Below are 20,960 nucleotides of genomic sequence, written 5' to 3'. Positions count from 1 at the left end.
GCAGACAGCAGTTTTGGACCCCAGAGCTCACCACTGCAGGCCTTCTCGTCGCTCTCGTCCAGGCAGTCCAGGAAGCCGTCGCAGCGCTCCGACAGCAGGAGGCAGGCCTCGCCGTCCTCACACCCGAACTCCTGGCTCGTGCAGGTCAACGCGCTGCGCGTGGCTAAAACACGAAGAACCAACTTAGCCGAACACTGGTGGCTCAGCCCTGTGACGCTGGCAACCCCGAAGCTAAGATCTAAGGATCCTGGTTTGAAGCCAGCCTGAGCCGGAAAGTCCGAGAGGTTCTTATCTCCAATGAACCACCAAAAACATCCAAGTGAAGGTGTGGCTCAAGTGGGAGTGCACCAGCCCTGAGCAAAACAGCTCAGGGACAGTCCCAGGCCCTGAGTTCAAGCCCCTTCAGCACGCGCGCGTGCACACGCACACACACCCTTCTTAGACTCAGAAGGGAAGAGAAGGCTACGTCGTCTAAAAGTCTGGACCCAAGTCAACCCATGTTTAGGAGAAGCCATGCTTAGTCTGAATCGTTTGAACTAATTGGCCACGACTCTGCTCTGCCTTCCCAGCAGAAGCGAGACGCGCTCTTCCTGGCAGACAGGGGCCGGCGTGAACGGCCGGCAGGTCCACTGTGGGTGGGCAGCGGGTGGCAGGTGCAGGGCAGATCCCACAACGCAGGTGACCCCATGAGAGCCGTGGCCGCCCTGCAGGCGCAGTGGCAATGGGGCAATTGGCCCCCCGGCCACCCTCCCAGAACACTAGGTCATCCTCTTAGGCATGAGGTGGCCTTGAAGTACAGCCAGGGACCGACGGGCGCCGGCTGGGTGAGGGGCAGGTGCAGAGGATCAGACGTACAATGTCACCTCTGTTTTCCAACCTGCGGGTAGTCTGCTTCCTCCTGTGACTCACGAGTCACTCAGTGGCACACCTAAGGGACACTGCAGGCACCAGCCAGTTCACCAAAGCTGCCCCTCCATTACCAGGCGTGTGAGGGAGCTGGCACTGGCATCCCCGGCGCTGTACGCTGCAGCTCTGGAGATGCACCGGACCCATGCACCCCCCCCCCATGCTCATCGTCTCTGTGCGGTTTCTATCCTGCCAACTAGAGGTACCCTACGGGCTGAGACAGAACTTCTCAACAGGACACTGAAGGCAACATGAGGACCAATGCATTCTCACATCCGCCCAGAAGAATAAATGCACAGGCAGAGGGCAATAGCTATGCGGACGAGAGGGAGAATGGCATCATACTCAAGGTCTGTCTTATGAAATGGGAGGGCGGAGGGATGGGGGCGGGAGGGGCTCGGGGAGAGCAATCAGAGGGGCTGATGATCAGGAGTGCGATGCTCAGGAACGGACGTGCTGAACTGCAACTCCTTCGTGCAACTACCCAAAGATAACGAGAACATCAGCTTGTAAAAATGAGGTTCCAATACGCGTTTTCCAGTTTCAAACGTGTTCAGCAAACATCCTCATTGAGATGCTTTTCTTATTCCATCCAGAAAACCTTCTCATTGGTCATGCTCCCAGGACTTAACACCCAGTCAACTAATTTAATAAAGCCAATCTCAGCGTCCCTCGGGGCGCGGGGTCACTGAAGCAAAGCCCTGGGGAAAAGCTCAGAGAAGCACACGGGCAGATGTGCTGGCATGCATGTCTGGGTCGGCTCCAGACCCACAGTGCAGCCCACAGCCCCGGGGCCTCGAGTCTAAACCATCGGGGAGAGCCACCCGGAGGAGGAGGGGAGCACCACCCGGAGGAGGAGGAGGGGAGCACCACCCGGAGGAGGAGGAGAGCACCACCCGGAGGAGGAGGAGGGGAGCACCACCCGGAGGAGGAGGAGGGGAGCACCACCCGGAGGAGGAGGAGGAGGGGAGCACCACCCGGAGGAGGAGGAGGGGAGCACCACCGCGAGGGCCTGTGAGCACTCACGGCAGTTGGCCTCGTCCTGGCCATGCTCGCAGTCCTGGCGGCCATCGCAACGCTTCCAGTTGGGGATACACTTCTTTGGCTGGTGGCATTCAAACTCGAATCGGTCACATCGCCCATGCTGGGTGAAGGTGGAGGCTGTGGTGACATTGGCTGGAAAACAGGTGAGTTCTCAAGTTCCGTGGCCACTCAGGCCCTGCGCTGGATTCTCTGGGTGAGGAGGGCGTGGTGCTCTGGAGCACGGTGGAGGTGTGGAGACACAGTGAGCTCACTGCATGCCGCACCTCGCTTTGCTCCTCAGAGCAAAGCCCAGCACGGTCGCTGTGCGGGGGAGAGGCGCCGCCCTGCGCCAGCCAAGGGCGGGCGCTCACTGGACAGGGCCTCAGGTCCACCGGCCTCCAGCAGCAGTGCTGCGCAGACCCTGAGCTGCCCGTCCTGAGCCACTAGATGGCAGTGCTCACCCTCCTTTCAGACCGGCAGGCCAGACAGCCATCATGCAAAGCAAAGCAAAAACAAAACAAGAAAGTGGCCCTCCCTCCAGGGAGTTTAACACAAGGAGTGTCCCAGAGCCCGGCCTGTGCAGGCAGACTCACCCACAGTGGGGCAGGCTTCCTCGTCCGAGCCGTCGGCACAGTCCCGGTACCCATCGCACACCCACGTGTCCATCACACAGGCCCCATGGCTGCAGCGGAAATAATTGGGCAGACAGGTGGAGGGCCCCGGCGTGGGGGAGGGCGGGACGTGCAGATCTGAGGGAGACACGAAGCCGGAAACATGTTGGGGGGCGGGAGGAGAGGTTACTGAAGTTACCGCGTCCCCCATGGATCCTGCTGGGGACCTCCCCGAGCCTGCACTGGCCGTGGAGGCCGGGGACGGGGGACGGGGCCACCACGCTGCAGCCCTTGAAAGGGGCTTTGGCCATTTCCCGCGCGTTGGCACGCGTTCTGCGGGAAGCTCGCCCTGGCCGACGGGGGAGCGCCAGCTGGCACTCCTGGGGGCCGCGGAACCCCGGTGCGGGCAAATGTCGCCCTAGTGAGCTCCTCACCACGACCCCACGGCCTGGTTTGCAGGAAGCCCGCACCCCCCGTCGGTGCCCTGGGGCCATCCCAGCCGGCCGCAGCTGCGCCCTGGGTCCAAGCCGAACCCCGGGGCCGCACACCCCGCGGCAAACCCGCAGCGCTGCCCGGCACGCTGGCAAGAGCAAGACTAGAATTCCCCCACAAACGACCCTGGGAACAACAGGGCCACCAGCACTGCAAACGAGAACCAGAGAGACAGAAGAACTCAGCGACTCCCCCCAAAGCACAGGCCCAGGACAGCAGGCGCTCCAGACACCACGGGAGTCCAGGCAGGCACTGGACCGGTCCTGGGGGGCAGGCTGGGGCCAGCCCAGTCCGCCTCACCCTCACAGTCCCCCTCACCTCCACAGTCCCCTCACCTCCACAGTCCCCCTCACCCCCACAGTCCCCTCACCCCCACAGTCCCCCTCACCCTCACAGTCCCCCTCACCTCCACAGTCCCCCCTCGCCTCCACAGTCCCCTCACCCCCACAGTCCCCCTCACCCCTACAGTCCCCCTCACCTCCACAGTCCCCTCACCCCCACAGTCCCCTCACCCCCACAATCCCCCCTCACCCCCACAGTCCCCTCACCCCCACAGTCCCCTCACCCCCACAGTCCCCTCACCCCCACAGTCCCCTCGCCTCCACAGTCCCCCTCACCTCCACAGTCCCCTCACCTCCACAGTCCCCCCTCACCCCCACAGTCCCCTCACCTCCACAATCCCCTCACCCCCACAGTCCCCTCACCCCCACAGTCCCCTCACCCCCACAATCCCCTCACCTCCACAGTCCCCTCACCCCCACAATCCCCTCACCCCCACAGTCCCCCCTCACCTCCACAGTCCCCTCACCCCCACAGTCCCCTCACCCCCACAGTCCCTTCACCCCCACAGTCCCCTCGCCTCCACAGTCCCCCTCACCTCCACAGTCCCCTCACCTCCACAGTCCCCCCTCACCCCCACAGTCCCCTCACCTCCACAGTCCCCCCTCACCTCCACAGTCCCCTCACCCCCACAATCCCCCTCACCTCCACAGTCCCCTCACCTCCACAGTCCCCTCACCCCCACAGTCCCCTCGCCTCCACAGTCCCCCCTCACCCCCACAGTCCCCCTCACCCCCACAGTCCCCCCTCACCCCCACAGTCCCCCCTCACCTCCACAGTCCCCCCTCACCCCCACAGTCCCCCCTCACCCCCACAGTCCCCCTCACCCCCACAGTCCCCCTCACCCCCACAGTCCCCTCACCTCCACAGTCCCCCTCACCTCCACAGTCCCCTCACCCCCACAGTCCCCCCTCACCTCCACAGTCCCCCCTCACCTCCACAGTCCCCCCTCACCCCCACAGTCCCCCCTCACCCCCACAGTCCCCCTCACCTCCACAGTCCCCCTCACCCCCACAGTCCCCTCACCTCCACAGTCCCCCTCACCCCCACAGTCCCCCCTCACCTCCACAGTCCCCCTCACCCCCACAGTCCCCCTCACCCCCACAGTCCCCCCTCACCCCCACAGTCCCCCTCACCCCCACAGTCCCCCTCACCTCCACAGTCCCCCTCACCTCCACAGTCCCCCTCACCCCCACAGTCCCCCCTCACCCCCACAGTCCCCCTCACCCCCACAGTCCCCCTCACCTCCACAGTCCCCTCACCTCCACAGTCCCCCCTCACCTCCACAGTCCCCTCACCCCCACAATCCCCCTCACCCCCACAGTCCCCCCTCACCTCCACAGTCCCCCCTTACCTCCACAGTCCCCCCTCACCCCCACAGTCCCCCCTCACCCCCACAGTCCCCCTCACCTCCACAGTCCCCTCACCCCCACAGTCCCTTCACCTCCACAGTCCCCCCTCACCCCCACAGTCCCCTCACCCCCACAGTCCCCTCACCTCCACAGTCCCCCCTCACCCCCACAGTCCCCTCACCCCCACAGTCCCCCCTCACCTCCACAGTCCCCTCACCCCCACAATCCCCCTCACCTCCACAGTCCCCTCACCTCCACAGTCCCCTCACCTCCACAGTCCCCCCTCACCCCCACAGTCCCCTCACCCCCACAGTCCCCTCGCCTCCACAGTCCCCCCTCACCCCCACAGTCCCCCTCACCCCCACAGTCCCCCCTCACCTCCACAGTCCCCTCACCCCCACAGTCCCCCCTCACCTCCACAGTCCCCCCTCACCTCCACAGTCCCCTCACCTCCACAATCCCCCCTCACCTCCACAGTCCCCCTCACCTCCACAGTCCCCCCTCACCCCCACAGTCCCCCCTCACCCCCACAGTCCCCCCTCACCTCCACAGTCCCCTCACCCCCACAGTCCCCCCTCACCTCCACAGTCCCCCCTCACCTCCACAGTCCCCTCACCTCCACAATCCCCCCTCACCCCCACAGTCCCCCTCACCCCCACAGTCCCCCTCACCCCCACAGTCCCCCTTACCTCCACAGTCCCCTCACCTCCACAGTTCCCTCACCTCCACAGTCCCCTCACCTCCACAGTCCCCCTCACCTCCACAGTCCCCTCACCTCCACAGTCCCCTCACCTCCACAGTCCCCTCACCTCCACAGTCCCCCCTCACCTCCACAGTCCCTCTCGTCCGACCAGTCCCCCTCACCTCCACAGTCCCCTCACCTCCACAGTCCCTCTCGTCCGACCAGTCCCCACAGTCGTCCTCGCGGTCGCACTTCCAGCGGTTGGGGATGCAGTGTCCATTCTCGCAGCGGAACTGGAAGTAGCGGGAACAGCTGGGGGCCTCGGTGGGGTTTTCTGCGGAGATCAAGGACCACATGAGCAAGGCCATACCACGACCATCAGCTCCGGGCCCACATGCAGGCCACGTGCGTGCCCTCCCCCTCCAGAGAGGGAAGTGGGAAGGAAAGAGGAAGGGAGCAGCCTAGCGACCCAAGCCCACAGATCCGCAGACCCACCCCCCCCACTGTCCCCACAGATCCGCAGACTCACCCCCCCACTGTCCCCACAGATCTGCAGACCCCCCCACCATCCCCACAGATCCGCAGACTCACCCCCCCACCGTCCCCACAGATCCGCAGACCCCCCCCCACCATCCCCACAGATCCGCAGACCCCCCCCACCGTCCCCACAGATCCGCAGACTCACCCCCCCACTGTCCCCACAGATCCACAGCCTTACCCCCCCACCGTCCCCACAGATCCGCAGACCCCCCCCACCATCCCCACAGATCCACAGCCTCACCCAACCGTCCCCACAGATCCACAGCCTCACCCAACTGTCCCCACAGATCCGCAGCCTCACCCAACCGTCCCCACAGATCCACAGCCTCACCCAACCGTCCCCACAGATCCGCAGATACCCCCCCACGGCCCCCCCTCCCTGCCCTACATGTTGGTATCTTGCAAAATGAGGACCTGAGTTCTAATGCTGACAGTTTACTAAAATATAATAATATAATATATAATCATAATCGTAACAATAATAACCGATGGTGACGCTTTGTTCTACAGCTGTGGGTGTGGGGGGAGAGAGGATGCTACAATGTGTAAAGTGACAGTGACGCCTGAGGCCGTGCTGACTGCGGGAGGGAGAGGAGGCGGCCTCCAAGTCTCCTGGCACCCGTGAGGGTCAGGGAGGGCTCCCCGGCTCTCTGCGAGCTGGCCCCGGAGCTGCGGGCGGGTGAGGAGCCGTCCCGGGACGGGGCGGGGGTGGACGGCGGCCCGCGGCTCCCTACCACAGTTGGCTTCGTCCGAGTAATCCCCGCAGTCGTCCATCCCGTCGCACTTCCAGATCAAACTGATGCACACGCCGTTCTGACACTGGAACCCGAATTCGTCACACACCTTGTGGAACTCGGGGTCTTGGGCTGCGTAAGGAAAAACACCCACAAAGCCCCAATTACTTCCGCGCCGCAGAGGTGAGCGCGGGAGGCTAGAGGGGACCACAGGTCCCACCGAGCCGCTGCTGAGCAGGACTTCAAGCCACGGCCACGGTTAGCGCAGTCCTACACAGCGCAGCGCTGCATGGAGAATCCATCCCGCCCAGCTTTCCTGGCCACGTGATGGCCTGAGCGGATCTCTCCCATATTCACAGCGTGGAGTCCTAACCGCAAGTTAGGGGGTCAGACTTAAGAACTGTCTGGGGGAGGCTGATGAGGGAGCTGCCTGTGAGCCATGAGTTCAAGGCCAACCTGGACGACGTCACAAGACCCTCTACCTTTCTGAAAAACATGAGGAGCCGAACACCAGCCGCTCCCTCCTGTAATCCTAGCTAATCAGGAGGTTGAGATCTGAGAATTGAGGTTCACAGGCAACCCCAGGAAGAAAAGTAGGAGACTCTTATCTCCAATGAGCCACCAAAATGCCAGAAGTGGAGCTGCAGCTCAAGTGGTACGGCGGCGGCCTTAAGTGAAAAGCTAAGGGAGAGCGCCCAGGTAGTGGCGTGCATGCACAGGGCGGGGGGAGGTGGGGGGAGAAGAAAGAGAGAGAAGAAACTTAGACACAGACACATAAAGATAAACGGAGAAGGCAGCCAGTCCAAGGCTTGGAGAAAACCGGCAGGGCTTGGACTTGGACTTGCATTTCCACCACTGTGAGACTCGCAAGCCTGTTGTTTAAGCGGCCCAGTTGGCCAGCTGCCCGGTCCAGCATGGTGCTGAGGTCTCTCCGAGGGACACGGGCACTGTCTGGGAATGGGGTAACAAACCAAACACCTTCCTCTGGGGATTCTCAGTGTAGGGGAAACAGCGTGGTCCCAGGCAGGTCTGAGAGCTGTGGGGTGCAGTGGCAAGGTGGGGGGGGGGGTGGATCTCGCTGCTCAGGCCGGGCGGCAGGCACAGGTGACAGGAGCCAGGATGGCGGTGTCCACCAGCTTCCAACAAAGCAGGCTGTCTTTTCTGTTTTCTTTCTGTCTTTTGCCTGTTGTTGTTGTTGTGTTTTTGGTCCCGGGGACTGAACTCGGGCTCGAGCATGACCATACTCCACAGTCCTTTTTGCTTGTAGTTTTTTGTTTTTCACAAAGAGTCTCTGACTAACCTTGGGCTACCCGGGAACTGTATTCTCCCATCTTTGCTTTCGTGAGTAGCTGGAATTACAGGAGTACACCGCCATGCTAGGCCAAAGCCTGTCTTCAGGTAACAGAAGCAACCCTGTTTCCCTTTCTAAACATTCACTTCGTCTCAGGTCTTCAGCCCTGCCTCTTGCTGCTTACTGTGGAGGTGGATTCCAGTGAACTCTCTTGCCCTGACTGGTCTATAACGATGATCCTCCGGATCTCAGCTTCCTGGGTAGCTGGGATTATAGGCGTGGACCACCACAACCAGGCCAAAGCAGCGCTCCTTAAGAAAGCCAGCTAACTTGGGACCCACAGACTCGTGCGCTGGGCAAAGATCTTTAACACACACCATGGTCCACTCCAGGGCAGCCAAGCCTCTGTGACCATGAGTGACGCCCCCTCCCCCAAGCCCCCTCCCCCCCTCCACGAGTGCCCTTCCCCCTAAGTGCCCCCCCACGCCTCCTGCCACTCACAGCACCCTGCGAAAGCGGGGTCCTCGTCCGAGCCATCGCGGCACTGAATGACGCCATCACACACCATGGAGTGGAACAGGCACTGCTGACGGTTCTTGCACACGAAGTCCATGAAGCGGGTGCACAGGGGCTCTGGGGCGAAGGGGAAGCGGGAGGGGAATATGAGCTCCAGGGGCAGCAGCTCGCTCTGCAGCCCAGGGCGAATGCCCAGGTCAGACAGTCAGGAGACAGTGCTGACGGCATCCCGGATGGAGTACTTGCTTTGTGCCCAGCCCAGAGCTAAGCACTGGGCAAGGTGCGTCCCTCTGCCCCCAAGGCAGCACAGTGAGCTTTTGCTGCCTCTGTTTATGGAATGAGCACACACGTGGCCCCACCACGCGTGGCTGATAAGGGAGACACCGAAGCTGAAGCCCAGAGCCAGCTGCCATCACCGGGCTGTGACGCCGTCTCTCGGAGGGGCTGGCGCAAGGCACCGGGGCTCTGGAGTGAATCAGGGCCTCTCCTGTTCCTATGCTGAAGCCCCAGACTCTAAAGGGACTGCAAGTAGAGATGGCTTCTGCTTAACATGGCTAACAAGGTGACTCCCGTCAGATGAAGTCATACGGGCACAGGACAGGTGTCTGCACAAGTCGCTGGGCATGCATGCAGACAGGAAAGGCCACATGAGCACAAGGCAGGCCACGGCCTTCGGAGCTCTCTCTTGGGTCTCCAGCCCGACACCTCTTGGACCTGACCCTGCAGATTTGAACCAGCCAGCCTCCATAATCGGGCAGGCCAACTCCCTGCACCCTGCTGCTCATTTCTCTGGAATACCCCAACGAATGCAGAGAACAATGACTGGCAGCTTAGCAGAAGTCACAGCCTGTCGAAGCTCTTCAAGTGTCACCAGTAAGTGATGCTCCATTCAGTAAGTCAGCAAGAAACAAGAGTCACTGTGTTCAAGTGCAGTGTCATTTGAAAGCACCAGGTAGGGGTAGAATCTTGTCCACTGCTGCCCAAAGCCAGCTCAGAACATGGAATGCATTTTAGAATTGCCTGGAACACTTCCCTAGCCTGTGCTCAGGAGTAGGGAACTGTTTTTCTGCCTAGGGCTACCATTGCAACACTCTGTGCCATCACTGCTAAGCCATACAAAAACACTCGACACAGGCAGGCGCTCACTGGCAGCCCACAAGAAGCTTACAAGAAGCACACGTGTGCATCCTGTCACGGGCCAAATGATTCTGAGGGCCTTCGCGGCCTGCAAGGCAGAATGGCCTCACCCCTCAATGATACCATGTCCGGAGGTGGTATCCAGGCACCTGTGACTTCTAAAGCATCTCGGGTGAGTTCAAGATACACTACGCTGAAAAGATCATCCTTGTGGGTCTAAAGAAAATGGGATAGGAATGGGTGCCTGGCCTAGAAATGCTTCCCAAGTGATATCCAGCAAGACCCAGAAACACATCCCAGAAGAAGTGGACTGGCAAAAACAAGCTGTTGATTCACAGAACACACAGAAATGAAACAGGAACATCCCCCAGAGGGGAACTCACCCCACGATCCCCTGCTCCACCCCCGCTTCCCCCACCCCCCCATCCATAAGGCCAAGAAGGTAGTGAAGAAATCCAAGCACTGGGTCCAGGCTCCCACTGGGCCCTGCAAGCCCTGGGGGCTGGCAGTGGGGACAACTTACCACAGTGCTGCTCATCTGAGCCATCCGAGCAGTCACGCAGACCGTCACAATGTTTGCTGGATGGGATGCAAGTTCCGTTCGGACAGTGGAACCCATTGCACTTCTTCTCTGAAATTTAACCCAAGGATGGGGAAGAATGAAGCGGAGGAAACAGCACTCAAGTATGTTTGGGCAGAACACCCACCTGTACCATCCCTAAAGAGACGGCACCCACGGCTAGCAAAATGACCAGTGTCTATATGCTGAGGTCCAGCAATTCCAAACGTAGAAATGTGCTCCGCCTTCAACCCATATTGAATGGAAGAACAGGTATTCCATTGCAACACCTTGTAATAGATGCAAAACCGCCGGCATCTCTGCCAGCAGAGGCTTGTTCCACAAATGGCACGCGATTAAAGAAGGGCTCTGGGCACAGTTCTGTGCCAGAAATACAACTATGTGAATAGCAACAACAGCAGAAATGTGGAGAGCAACATGCACAGCATCTTATTGGTACAAAATAGGACAAGGGTTCATTTCTATTTGTCTATACAGTTGTGTCACTAAGAAATAAGTCGGTGGATCTTGTCACCATGTGAACATCGTGGTGAGCATTGATACTGATGAGGGTGGAATGCTGTGTGTCACTCAGGGGTTCCAAATGCAATCAACAGGCAGGAAGAACAGATGCATGAGGCTGCTACTGGCCTAACACAGCAGAGTCTTTTGCATACTTTCCATACGTTCTCTACTAATGATAAAAAGCACAGTAGGAGCAGGGCACCAGTGGCTCATGTCTATAATCCTAGCTTTTAGGAGGCTGAGATCTGACAATCAAGGTTTGAAGCTGGCCCAGAATATGTACGTTTCTTTGTTTTACTTTTCTGAGTTTTCACTTTATTATTATAAATTATTCACAATATACTTTGCGTTTATGCCAGTACCGGGGCTTGAACTCAGGGTCTTTGCACCATCCCTGAGCTTTTTTTTGCTCAAGGCTAGCATTCTACCAATTTCAGCTTTTTTGACAGTTAATTGGGGTCGAGAGTCTCACAGACTTTCCTACTCAGGCTGGCTTTGAACTGTGGTCCTCAGATCTCAGCCTCCTGGGTAGCTAGGATGACAGGCGAGAGCCACCGGACACCTGACGTGTGTTGTTCTGTGGTGGGGTGAAATGTTGCACGTTTTGTTTGTATACGAGGGAGACTGGCTGCTGGAGAGTTAAGACTGGACGCCACGTCCTGATACACCACAGGGCAGGCAGCACGCCGCGGCGTGGGTGGGCTTGTTCGGCTCATGCGCCCCCTCTGCCGCAGCGGCAGACCCCACCGTGCGGAAGCTCCCGGGGGGGTGGGGGGGGCCAGGCACCGTGCGTACCGCAGTTGGCTGGGTCCTCATCAGAGCCGTCCTGGCAGTCCGCATCGCCGTCACACACCCAGCGCTGGGGGATGCAGTGCCCGTTGCGGCACTGGAAATTGGAGGCCTCGCAGGTGTGGTACATAGCTGCCAACAGAGAGAGGACAGCGTCACGCCCGCCCTCCTCCCCCCTCCAACTGCACAGGGGAGCGCCCAGCCTGAATGGCTGCGGCACCCGAGCTGCTCCTTGGAGGGGAGATAGAGCATCCGAGCCACAGTGGGCAGGGCTCCGTGTCGGCTACACGGTGCTGGCACAGGCCCCCGGGCTCACGCCCAACAGTCACTTCTTCTAAGGGAGCATAGAGTAGGTACCACAATACTCCCCTTCCACAGCTAGGAAAAGGCTGGGAGAGAGTAAGGAACTCACAGCAGGGCTGTCCTCGTCTAAAGCCTGTCCTCTTCCTAACCACGCCTCACGCATTATCCCTCACAGAAGCCCCTCACTCACCCAGCCATGGTGTGGGGCCCCCCAGCTTCACCTCCTGAGGCTGTCAGCTCGGGGCTCCCCTAAGCTCTGAAGGGCCGAGGCTTTATATAATGCTAAAGGAAACCCCCCATTCAAATGTGAAACATTTCAGGCTCCCAAACCATAACAGATTCACCAGAGGTTTCCAAGCAAGCAGGCCTCAGAGCACAGAACGACCTGCCTGGTCTTATGTATAAGGAAAAGCAGCGTCTACTGACCAATGACACATAACAGCCACTACAACTACTTAGAAAAACAAACAAAGAGGCTAGAGGAGCTGTCACTGAAGAATGAACAGGCTCACTTGCACACGTGGGTTAAGGCCACCTGGAAGTCATTTCCTAACGTTCCTAACATCTCAGCTCAAGCGCCTAAATGTTCCTCAAACCCGACCAGCAGTACAAACACCTACTCCCTTGAAAACAGAGAGCTATGTGTCTGCCCACTGTGCATTGTGTACCACCTGCATGGAACCCTGCATGCTAGTCCTGCCTTAGCCACAGGAGATAGTTATTATATTCTAAGAGGGTCCATGGATGCCTCAGACTTTGCATAGTTCTGACCCTCTCCTCATACATACATGCAAACCTATAATGAATTTTCATCATGGATACAACAAGATGATGACGTCAATAGTCAACTAATGCTAAACTACAACTATGGCAATAGGCCATGGCTAAGACCTGGAGGCTGAGATCTGAGGATCGAGGTTCAAAGTCAGCCCGAGTAGGAAAGTCTGTGAGACTCTGATCTCCAGAAAACCAGAGGTGGAACTGTGGTCTAAAGTGGTAGAGTGCTAGCCTTAAGCAAAAGAGCTCAGGGACAGCATCCAGGCTCTGAGTTCAAGCCCCATAACCACCACCATCAACAACAACAAAAAGTGTGCATGGGGAAAGGGTACTGGATGGGCCCCCCATTAATTTAACTGTGTGACTAGGCATCTTTGTAACAGAAGAGCATAAAACAAACCACACTGGGTTGTTGAGAGCAAATGTAGCTTTTTATTCAATTGACTAGAAATGAACTGCTCAGAGGTTGGGGACATTGGCTTACAGTCCTCCAGGACTGAATTTGGGCTTTTTTTTTTTTTTTTTGTCAGAAGGACAGCAAATCTGATTCCTCGCACTATTTTAGAACAAGGAGTGATCCATTATTTGTGTCCCTGCATCTCTCAGAAGACCAAAGCAGTGTTGGGTAGCACATAAATAAATCTGCACACCCACGATCTCTGGCGCTCAGAATCCAATAAACATCTGTAAACAAACATACCTTCTAACGTAGATAAGAGGAATAAATAAAGTATATTACTTGAGCTTCTGCCTAGGAACAACCATTACTTGGAATACTTTTGAGTATAGGCATCTGATAGCATTAAAAGATATATATTCCTCTCGAAAGCCTTCCCTGCTCTCATAACACACAGTTACCTAAACTAATTAGCACACTAATCTTATTATTATTATTCTGGCTATGCATTTCTCTTTTAATTGGAAACAATTTCAAAGCGCTAGAATGGTGTCCAAATGATAATTCTGGGAGGCACATCCGAGATCTCCGGCTTCCATCCCAGACCGAGACCAGAAAGATCCATCACTTCACATCAACCACACTCAAGTGGCCAAGATGGACCAGAATGCAGAACATATTGTCTTTCTTCTGGATTTTTTTTTTGGGGGGGGGGTCCAGTCGTGGGGCCTGAACTCTGGCTGGGCCTGGGCACTGTCCCTTAGCTCTTCAGCTCAAGGCTAGCGCTCTACCACTTGAGTCACAGCGCCACTTCCGGCTTTTTTTCTTTTTGCTTATGTGCTGCTGGGGAATCAAACCCAGTGCCTCATGCATGCAAGGCAAGAGCTCTACCACTGAGCCACTTTCCCAGTCCCCTTCTGGATTTTTCTAATTTAGGAGCTATGTGATTTTTGAGTGCAGGGTAAATCATCGTGTTCAATAAATAGTTTTTTTGGTTGTTTTTTTTTGAAGTCAGCCCAGGCAGACAACTCTGCTGACTTTTTTTTTTTTTTGGGTCTGGTCGTGGGGCCTGAACTCTGGGCCTGGGCGCTGTCCCTCAGCTCTTCAGCTCAAGGTTAACACTCTACCACTTGAGCCACAGCGCCACTTCCGGCTTTTTTCTTTATGTGGTGCTGAGGAATCGAACCCAGGGCCTCAGGCATGCAAGGCAAGCACTCTGCAACTGAGCCACCTTCCCAGCCCCAATAAATAGTTTTAAGATCATCAACATGGAAAGGGTTGATTTTTAATCCAAGCTGAAGTACTAAGGGAAGAAAAGAATTCTGGCTCTCTGATGGACTGGCCACAACTGCAGGAGTGGAAAGGCTCCCACAGCGAGTGGTCTGGAGAGGCAGCTAGAGTTTCTGATAGAGGTCGTTACATAAGCCCTGCCTAATTCTCAGACTTCAACCCTCCCAGAGTCACCAAGACCCACTAGAGCACAGGACCAAAGGCCTTCACCAAGCACTGGTGGGGGAAGAAAGCAATTTAACCTGTGGACTCCAACAAGGAAAGGTGCTAGGCACCCGTGGCTCACATTTGTATTCCTAGCTACTCAGCAGGCTGAAATCTGAGGATCACAGTTCAAAGCCAGCCTGGCAAGAAAACCTCAGCTGAACAGGAAGAGAAGGAGAAACCCATCTTTGCAAGAACAGCCATTGGAACCAGGCTGCAGCTGAATGGCAAAACTCTAAACTTTCCCTGACGAGTCCTGGCAGAAGAAAACCAGAGATAAAAAGCCAGAGTCTGTATGACAGCCCGCCCACAGAACTGGAGCCGTGAATTCATTCTGGAAGACTAGTACTCGCTGCCGGTACACGAGTTGGACCAATGTGGTTGTGCTAACGAGCTGTTCAATCATCCTGCAATCTACAGACTGAGCTGCCCACCAGTACCCTCCCCATTTATCACCCAATTATCCATCCGAACCCAGGCTTCCAGGCGGCACGCACGCGCACCCTGGGATCATGGCAGCTACTCTGCTGCTTTTCTTCGCATTTAGAAAAGCACTTTCCAGAAGCTCTCCCAGAGCAGAGCTGCAGCCCTGGAGACTGCTCGAGAGCCTGGAGCATCCGCAGGATGCCAGAGACCACTGCAGGGGGTTTAGGGCTGCAGACTGAACGGTGCCATCTAGAGACGGGCACAGAGGAATTACTCCTCACATGGGATTTGGGGATCTTCCATTTCCTATTTCATGTTTTGACAAGTTATAATTATCTAGAAGTATAGGACTGAAGTGGTAAGTATTAAGTAGAATATTTGTTTTTATTCTTCCACAACCATCTTAACTTCCGATTCTACTTAATACCCTCCCCCCGACACACGTACATACATACAACATGAGGCAAATGATCACCATCCACTCTTTTTTTTTTTTTTTTCACCATGCACTCTTCATTCATAAAAATAATGCGGTGAGCATGAATGAGCATGTCCCTTAACTTAGGCCATCTAGCATCCCCTGCTATTCATGGTGTTCCCAACTTTTTTTTTGAATGAAATCTTACCTCAAGGAGGTATAAGCACAGTCCATGTTTTACTTATCTAGGTCAATCCTCAGATTTTTCCATTTGAATAAGATCACCTAGCTCATGTTATTCAGATAGTGAAACTCAAAAGGATGGTCTCTAGACCAAGAGTCAGTCTGTGAAGCATTTCTTCCTGGTCCTGAAGAACTGAGAAGACCTGAGTCAGAACATAAAGCAACTAAATCACCCAGAATGCTGGTCGGTCCTCTGCCATTTCTCTTAGTGAGATTTCCTCCAAGCAGGAAGGAAGGGAGTTCATTTGCCTTCCGACTCCAGCTCTCTGAGATGGGCTGAACTAGCTGGCTCCTAAAGTGTAAGCTAATCCCCAGAGTCCACGGCCTGTGATCATGCCGCTAACCGGAACGTGAGCGGGCGGTGCCGCTCGCTGGGTCTGGGCGGTACTGACCGGTACAGTTGGCTTCGTCAGACCAGTCTCTGCAGTCGTTGTCTCCGTCGCACACCCAGGAGGAGCGGATGCACATCCCGGAGCTGCAGTTGTACTCGTCACTCCGGCACTGGTGCATCTCTGTGGGGGGATGACAGACGGAGACGTGAGGGCACGAGCCCGCCTCCCCAACTGGAGTCCAGTTCCACAGGGGCTAGCGGGGGACCCACAGCACCGAGCAGGAGTAGGTAGCACGGACAGAGAGCCTTGCACCCAGGCAGCCACTGCGGAAGGAGAGCGCTTTACCCAGGACAGGAAGCCATCTAGAATAACTCCCACAGACGATGCTGCAAATGGGTCCTTAGCGGCGTTGTGAGACAGGCACTATGGTTGGAACATGTCCCCAAAACTCGAAGATGGAAGCTTAATCACCAGAGTGAGGCCTTCGGAGGAGGACTAAGGGTAAATCCGTGTCGAAGAGAACAGGCTCTTCCTAGGCACTGAGTGTGTGGGCATCGGGACCTTGCACTTCCCAGCCCAGAACTGGAGGAATGAACTTCTGTTGCTCATGAGCTACGCAGTCTAAGACTTTTACTATATCTGAAAAGAACAGAGGCTCAGAACTTTGTAGTAGAACTTTCTCGAGCCTCAAAAAATGGGGGTAGCAAAGCACAGAGCCCAGGGGGCTGACCTAGAAGCAGGTTGCAAGCAGAGGTGGTGAGTGAGCTATTTATGAGAAAAGAGCCTGAGCCATATGAAGAGGGGCTACTCCAGAGAAGGGGCTCGTGGGACCCGGGGATGGATTAGGACCAAGGAGCAGGAATGGGCCAGGAGTGAAGATGGGAGCCGAATGGCCAACCATGTGCCCCAGGGAGGGAGGGAGATGAGTCTGGAAATAAGGAGACACACAGGATTCCCACTCTACTAGACCAAGACTCACCATACACTTTAACCTTTGGAGAAAAGTAGGGAGGAGATGGCAAGAAGGAAGGGCAACTGAACAGGAGCCCCATGGACGTGTTCCGTTATGGAATCAGGAAGCCAGTCCTCCCAGAAGGTGTTCTCAAATGAACTCCACTATCTCTGACTTTCAGCAGAGTTTCCCGAGCCATTAGTTTGTGTGTTAAAACGAATCATGAGCCCCTCCTGCTCCCCCTTTTTTAGTCCCTGTGAGTCCATTTACCTGCTCCTAATAAAGGAAGCAGGCCGTGTGTGTGTGTGTGTGTGTGTGTGTGTGTGTGTGTGTGTGTGTGTGTGTGTGTGTGTGTGTGTGTGGATGGACAGGAAGGAGGGGATGACAGAGACAGAGCCACACCAACCCATCACCACGTCTGGCTCGGTGTCTGGTCTCCATTCTCACTTCTCACTCAGGCTGATGGGTCTCCCATCTGGTGCACTGTGAGCATTGCATAATGTCTCTGTCAATAGCCAACAAAGGAGTTTGGGCCCAGAGCCTGCTAACTAACACAGGGCTCGTGACAGTGACAGCACAGCACTGTGCGACAGGAAGAGCGTGGGCTTGCCAAGCAGGATCCAGGTCCCAGACCCCCCTTAGACACAAGTTCACTGTGTCTCCTTGAACCAGCCCCCTTCCCCCCACCCCCGCCCCGGGGAGATCATGAAGATGGACACAGTCAGTGAATGTGGAAATTAAAAGGACGGGACTAGACAATCCCTATCACTGCTTACACTGCTAACACGTTATTCTCCTAACCTAAAGTTTACCATTCGGAAGGCAGAAGCTCCAATCAATGCTTACATTGCCTGCTGACTTTTAGCAGAATTTACTGAATGATACTCACAGGGGGGAAAAAATCCCAGCTCACAAAGCTGTAGATCCAACCTTCACTAGGCTACTCTCACACCCACTTAGAGAGGGTGGGTCGAGTTCCTGCCTCCCTATCCATTGCTTTGCCAGGCACTGGGAGCTTCTGTCTGTAACCCTAGAAACTCAGGAGGCTGAGATCTGAGGACTGCAGTTCAAAGCAAAGTCTATGAGTTTCACAGGGAAGTCTATGAGACTTATCTTCAATTAGCTACCAAAAAGCTAAATGGTAGAGCTAAGCAAATAGAGCTAAGGTCAAGCCCCACTTCCAGCACAAACATACATGCAAAGTGAAAGAAAACAGAAGCTTACTCTCTGGCTGGCACATTTCCCTTTGATAGAATATCTACATGGCAAAAAGAATTCATTTTCTCCTTTTTCCGATTAGAAAACAAGCACAATCAAAGAGTAAGTGACTGTAATGAGTCCAGGCCCCATCTTTTCCTTCCTTACTTCTGCAGCCCATTAACTCTACATCAAGCATGACCCGAAGAACCAAATGCTCACGAAACAAACAAGCCCTGTAGGAAGGGAAGTGGAAGGAAGGCTCAACCCTGCCTCGTGGATGGTGGAGGCCCTGCAACTGGAAGATGATGAACCCCGAAATGACTATCAGAAATCCCCCTTTTCCAGCCCTCCCTGCCCGTGAGTGCAGCCGGCCGGCAGGCACGGTCACCTCCGGCTCAGAAGGGGCTCCGCGCGCCGCGTCCTCTTACCACAGTGCCTCTCGTCACTGTTGTCTCCACAGTCATCCTCAAGATCACATTTGTAGGAGAGTGGGATGCAGGTCCCCGACTCCTGGCACCGGAACTGGGTGTCCACGTCACAGACAGTGGTAGCTACAATGAGAGAGACAAGACCCTCATGAGGGACAGCTAATTCCCCTCGACACAAACTTCCCTTTAGAAAACCAGTTAACAAGAAAAGACCAAAGAAAACTTGAATGACAAACACAGAAATCAAACGTCAATTTCACCTAAGAAATACACTTCATGAGAACCGGAAGCACACAACCACAGCAGAGCCATCTCCCGGGGGTCCGCGTTGGGTAGGAACAGGGTCTGCAAGGGCCAGACGCTGTGTGGGAGCGAGGGGCTGCCTCCCCTCCTGAGTCCCCTCAGACGTGAAGATGTCCCCCCAGGTCACTGACAGCCATGCCTTTATCTAGAAAACTCCTATTGAGGTAGTTCGATTCCCCACGGAAGCTGGAATTGTGCTGTTTTGAAAACCGCCCAGATACGCAGGGTGCAGGCTTCTTTGTCAGTCCAGACCAAGTGTCAACCCTCATTCTTCCGCTTCCCTAGGCAGATGATTTTCACCTCCCCAAACCTCAGTTTCCTCGGCAGTCAAATGAGGGCAAACTAACACTTGTGACCACAGGCAGAAAGAGTGGGCTTGGACCTGGCTTCCTGCCACCTACTTAACCATCTGTGCCTCTGTCCCCTCTCTCATCAAGTGCAGATAAGGGCTAGCTGGCAGTACCATAGCACAAAGAGAGTATAACCGGAATTAAGTAAGAAAACAGGCTTGGGGCTGAAGTCTATGTAATAAATAGGAGCGAGAGCTAACAGGCTCCAAACACAACACTTTTCTTCCTCAACTTGTGACAGGCGCTTCTGGCACCATGGACGGAGATTGCCTCCCTTTCCTGATCAGAACATGTCTGGCCCAGGGACCCAGGAAAAGCCCTGCAGGAAGGCGGGGGAAGGCAAGGTTGCCCTCCCGGGTAGCAGAGGGGCCACCAGGAAAGGTAACAGCGTGACAGAGCGGAATTCTGGGCGGGAGGCTGGGGGTGGGGCATGGCACCACATGACATGTAACACTGCTGTCAGACAGCCCGGCAGCTCCTGCTGGAGGTTCCATGTCTCCTCTGAAACTGAGCTCACGTGGGAGGCAAGGGATGAATGCAAAATGACAAGGCTGCAGGGGACTCACGTCAAAACCCCCGAGCCTGCCGTCCGCCCAGCTGGAGGAGTCTGTTTAACAGGAAGGGAAATGACTGGCAGCCTCCCTCCTCCCGTGTCCCCCGCACACCCTTCCTCTCTTCCCTGGCGGCTGACGGGTACCGCACCAACTCCTCCAGCGCTCTGCCCAGCACACGGTTGTCCCTGGCCTGCAGTGGGCAGGGTGCCGCAGCATCTCGATCATCCCCTTTCTCTTTATAAGGAGAGGGACCCGAAGGTCCATACACCCCTCTGGGGTGTCCCCATGCGACTGGCTTCAAATCCCCGAGTCCCTCACCACCTCACCCCATCACACATCTGACTTGTGTGAACTCGAGCCGAGTGGTCATGGGAGACAGAGCAAGAGCAGGTCAGGGTGGGATTCCAGAAAAGCCAGCCCCAGATGACACAGGCCAAACCAGGAGGAGGACAGAGCCAGCCACATGCATCCAGAGTGCGGTTTCAGCTGCGGGAAAAGCCCCGGGGCCAGCAACAAAGCCGGCCTGGGCTGGGGGGGGGGGGGGGGGGGGGAACCAGCAGGCTCTTCCTCAAACATGCAGGTTTTGGTTCCTCCTAACACGTGGAACCCGCAGCTTGTCCAGTCCACGGGAAGCAAGCCTGGGGCTCGGGGAGTAGTAGTGAACTGCCTTTTATCCCTGGCTACTGGACTTGGGTTAATCTACCTAACATCTCTCTGCTTCTACCGTAATTATTAAAGTCAGGGCAGTTTTCTTTTTTTTTTTTTTGTCAGTCGTGGGACTTGAACTCTGGGCCTGGGCACTGTCCCTCAGCTCTTCAGCTCAAGGCGAGCGCTCTACCACTTGAGCTACAGCGCCACTTCCGGTTTTCTGGCGGTTTATTGGAGATAGGAGTCTCAAGGTGTCTCCTGCCCGGGCTGGCTTTGAACCGCGATCCTCAGATCTCAGCCTCCTGAGTAGCTAGGATTACAGGCGTGAGCCACCAGCGCCCGGCAGGGCAGTTTTCTTAAACCTGCTAACCGTTGCCCTGCCTTGATTATGTAACAAACCCGTTTTCTACTTCACACTGGTAATGCCATTTGTTCATGTTGTTGGGGAGCTCAGTCTATTCTCCTGCCGATACCACGCTTCCCCGTGAGGCTGCTGGGCAGAGGAGGCTTGATCAACGCTGTCTGTGCAAAGGAGCGGAACAGGCACAGGGGACAGGGGACAGGGTTCCGCAGTCACCTCCCGCAAGCCCACAGGGGCAGGACACAGTCATGTGGGGCCTGGGTGAGCCCAAGGAGGTC

General features: G+C 56.1%; 1 protein-coding gene across 2 annotated transcripts in view; it reads right to left on the bottom strand.

Moving 5' to 3' along the window:
- Sorl1 (sortilin related receptor 1) overlaps positions 1–20,960 on the bottom strand; it is a 114,858-nt gene that overhangs the window by 20,450 nt on the left and 73,448 nt on the right. The window contains exons 24-33 of one of the 2 annotated variants that reach the window (XM_042682700.1): positions 18,467–18,589; positions 15,947–16,066; positions 11,503–11,628; positions 10,147–10,254; positions 8,472–8,603; positions 6,680–6,811; positions 5,605–5,739; positions 2,523–2,678; positions 1,933–2,082; positions 32–163 (exon numbers count right to left, since the gene is read on the bottom strand). In XM_042682700.1, coding sequence (XP_042538634.1) covers positions 32–163; positions 1,933–2,082; positions 2,523–2,678; positions 5,605–5,739; positions 6,680–6,811; positions 8,472–8,603; positions 10,147–10,254; positions 11,503–11,628; positions 15,947–16,066; positions 18,467–18,589 — 1,314 coding nt within the window. The remainder of the gene's footprint in view (positions 1–31; positions 164–1,932; positions 2,083–2,522; positions 2,679–5,604; positions 5,740–6,679; positions 6,812–8,471; positions 8,604–10,146; positions 10,255–11,502; positions 11,629–15,946; positions 16,067–18,466; positions 18,590–20,960) is intronic. The other variant, XM_042682701.1, reaches the window with a different exon arrangement.

The sequence above is a fragment of the Dipodomys spectabilis genome, unplaced genomic scaffold (genome assembly GCF_019054845.1).
Source record: "Dipodomys spectabilis isolate Male_0828 unplaced genomic scaffold, ASM1905484v1 ptg000076l, whole genome shotgun sequence".
Classification (NCBI taxonomy): domain Eukaryota; kingdom Metazoa; phylum Chordata; class Mammalia; order Rodentia; family Heteromyidae; genus Dipodomys; species Dipodomys spectabilis.
Note: the sequence above shows the minus strand (reverse complement) of the source record. Positions and strands in the feature narration are given on the sequence as shown.